The 3,700-nt window shown below is 38.9% G+C and overlaps 1 protein-coding gene across 1 annotated transcript; it reads right to left on the bottom strand.

Annotated features, from left to right (window-relative positions):
* Nucleotides 1-1,168: 1,168 nt before the first annotated feature.
* On the bottom strand, nucleotides 1,169-2,251 carry LOC110098516. The gene has a single exon (XM_020825373.1). It carries the CDS (start codon nucleotides 2,249-2,251, stop codon nucleotides 1,169-1,171), a length of 1,083 nt encoding a protein of 360 aa, XP_020681032.1.
* Nucleotides 2,252-3,700: the final 1,449 nt, after the last annotated feature.

Genomic DNA, 3,700 nt, shown 5'->3' on the forward strand with positions numbered 1-3,700 from the left:
ACTTTAAAACCAAGAATTCTGATAAGTTTCTTTCTACAAGTTCTACCAACTGCTTTACCAAAAAGAATTTGAGACTTGTTGGCATTCACCTTCAAACCTGTCCACTTACAGAATTCCTCCATGATTCTCATCATTTGCCTAGCCATCCCACATGTTGCTTGAGAGAAAATGAGGACATCATCAGCATACAGTAAATGAGTTATTCGAGGACCCTTAGAAGCCACTTGAATACCCAAACTATGACCCCTTTGTATGATAGCATTAGACAGGAGTTGAGCACACATGATGAACAAGGTGACAACGAGCACCCTTGATGAAATCCACTACAGGCATCAATCCATCTAAGCTTTTTCCCTTTCATAATAATAGAAAACCTCACGTTTGATACACCTTCCATTACAAAACCAGAGAAAACTGAAGGGAAGCCATACCATACTAAAATTTGCTGCAGAGTACTCCACCCCATGCTGTCATAAGCTTGCTCCATATCAAGCTTGGCTGCCATTAATCCTTTCTTATTCCTTGATGTTTTAAACTTATGAAATATCTCTTGGGAAAGAATACAATGATCAGACATCGTTCTCCCTGGAATGAAAGTAAGCTGTTCCTCTGAAATCATCTTATTCATGAGATTCTTTAATCTATTCACAAGCATAGATGCAACAATCTTGTATGTAGTTTGACAAAGGCTAATGGGGCGGAAGTTAGAAGGAACAATTGGATTATTAACCTTAGGGATCAACACAATCAATGTGTCCTTCCAATTTTTGTGCATAATTACAGAATTGAAAAACTTCTTAATTGCAAGCCATGTTGTCTCTCCAACTATATTCCAATAGCTCTTAAAGAAAGATGAGGTAACCCCGTCAGATCCAGGAGATTTGTTGTTACTCTGTTGGAATACCGCCACCCTACATTCCTCCATATAAAATTCCTTATTCAACATCTGCCTATCCAACTCACTGAGCCGCTGGGAAGCTTCAATCTCCGGCCATTCCTTTAGGATACAATTCCTTTGTTTCCACTTGTCTTCAAAAAAATTCAGAAAGATCTGCTCAATCTGCTCTTCATCATCCACAATACGATTTTCAGCACTTCTAATATGCTTAATTAGATTGGAACTCCTCATAGCAGAAGAAAAATTATGGAAGAAGGTTGAATTTACATCTCACTCCTCCATCCATCTAGTCTTGGCTCTTTGATTCCACCACGTTGCAATTCTCTTCAAAGTAATATTCAATTCATGGACCTTATGCCTAAGGAGGCACAAGTCATCACCTGAGAGACCACCATCAGACATCTCTTTGGTTTGTAAATCAATAATATCCTTCTTCAACTCATCTTTTAGCTTGCACAGATCAATGCACTTATTCCTATTCCAAAAGAATAGGGCCTTCAAGGTTCTTTTAATCTTTCTATGAAGAATTTCCACCTCATCCCCAAAGTCCTTTTTCAGCCAAGATTTGTATACTATACCTCTTGCAGCTGGATATAATCTCCATTTATCCTCAAATCTGAAATGCTTTTCTTTATTAGAATGCCAAGCTTCCATACTATAAACAATCGGACAATGATCTGATGCCACACGAGCTAAATGCCTAGCTCTACCAGCAGGAACCAAATGCAAGGAAGATGAATTTACCAAGCATCTGTCTAGTCTCTCCCATATCCTTGATGAACCTTCCTTATTGTTACACCAAGTATAACTTGGTCCAATAAAACCTACATCATAAAAATCAGCATTATTCATAAAGCTCTTTATTTCTCTAGGTCCTCTATAGAAGATGAATCTCTTCCCACCCTTCTTCTCTTCCTTCTTAGGAACACAATTAAAGTATCCCCCTATTAAAGAAGGGTTCGGGCTTATCATGTTCTTCTCAAGAATACACCAAAGATCACTTCTCTCCACACAACATCTACTCCCATACACCGTTGCCACTTTCCAATCTCCCAATGAAGGAGTGGAAAGAACTCCAATAACAACTTGAGACGAACTATTTTGAACAATAAAGGAAACTTTATTTCTGTTCCAGAGAGTCAAAATGCCTCCAGATAATCCCACTGCTAGCTGATGAAAAAAATCCCACTCACTTCTAATTAGGCAATCCACGTCATATCTGTCAATATTACATAGTTTAGTTTCCATAATGCCAATAAACACTACCTTATGATCCCGAACAACTTCTTTTAGATAGAGCGAAGCCTCTCTCTTTCTGGCTCCCCTGCAATTCCAGAACAATATAGACGACATTAATCGACAGAAGGGGAACTGTCCCCGCCAGTAGAATTCCCCTTTACATCCCTTCTCTTCTTCTTGTGTTCAGGCTCAACCGGGCCCAAAGATCTTAGCTCTTAGCCAACTTTATCTTAGCCGAATTACATTTGGATACTTCATCAATTAACTGCTCATTCGCATTTCCATCTATCATTCTTGAATCAACAGGTTTTTTGCCAACATGTTGATCCGTCACTTCTCCCTCTTCTACCTCATCAGGCTCATTCATAAGAATTTGAATTTTATTTTCAGCTTCAACATTAACCTTGTTATCTTTGACATTGTTAACCATATCAGGTCCCATTATCTTTCTTACAACCTCCTGAACTTTATCAGAAGTCGTTTCCACTTTCTCCTGCTGCTTAATCACTGCTACCTTGCTGTCTACTATCTTCTCCATTTTAGTGGATCTACCTTCTTTGTTAACTCTGTTATTCCTAAATACTCTATTTTTGAAGCGAACGTGAATCCACGGACAATAATTTTGTTCTGAAATCTTCTCATCCGCTGGATTACTACCAACATCCTGCTTATTATTCACCTTCAAAGCATCCTCAGCCTTTTTTACCTCAGGACATACCACCTTCTTGTGTCCCACCTTTCCGCAGTGGAAGCATAGCCTATCAATCTTCTCATATTCAACTTGCTGAAAAAACCTTCCAGTAATGCCGTCAATCCAAACACCTTTAGGAAGGCTGTTTTCAGATTAAGTCGTACACAGACTCTGGCAAACTCATGTTTGCTCCATCTAAAAGAATTTCCATCCACATACATAGGAACTCCGATTCTGGACACAATACGTGAAATATTTTCTTCATCCCAACAGTAGAGAGGCAAAGAGGGGAAACATATCCAAACTGGAGCAGTAATCTCCTTGAAAGAATTGGGATTGAAAGATGCAGTCCATTTATCCATTCCCACAATGTACCCTCCAACAAACCATGGACCACCGTTGAAGACTTCCTCCATGGCCTCTTCGCTCTTGAATGAGCAGAGAATCCAGTTCATGCCCAGCGACGTCATGTGAAATTTACTGAATCTGTCCCACTGTCTTCTTAACTCAGCACTACATATAGGAAATGAGATCTTATCTCCTAGAATTTTTACAACCAGAGAGAATTTAAGAATATTAGAATTCATAATCTCCTTTTCCGCATTTAGCTTAACTACAATTCCATCATCTGACATTTCAACAGAATCATTATTGAAAGATAACCTGATGTGCTATGGTTTTTTCCAAGCTTCCACAAATTCATCCTTCGGATTTCCCTCTTTATCATTCCCTTCCTTATTTACTTGCTCCTGTTCAGAATCAACCTCAATGGGTACTTCTTGATCCAGCTTCTTAACGTCGGACAAGAAATTTCGACCCAGTAACGATTTCTTGTTACATAAAGATTTGTTAACTTTCAAATCCAAACCCGC

The sequence above is a fragment of the Dendrobium catenatum genome, unplaced genomic scaffold (genome assembly GCF_001605985.2).
Source record: "Dendrobium catenatum unplaced genomic scaffold, ASM160598v2 fragScaff_scaffold_44, whole genome shotgun sequence".
NCBI lineage: Eukaryota > Viridiplantae > Streptophyta > Magnoliopsida > Asparagales > Orchidaceae > Dendrobium > Dendrobium catenatum.

What these genes read in the sequence shown, in the direction of transcription:
- LOC110098516 (XM_020825373.1), bottom strand. Translation starts at nt 2,251, where the DNA reads ATGTCGTCTATATTGTTCTGGAATTGCAGGGGAGCCAGAAAGAGAGAG.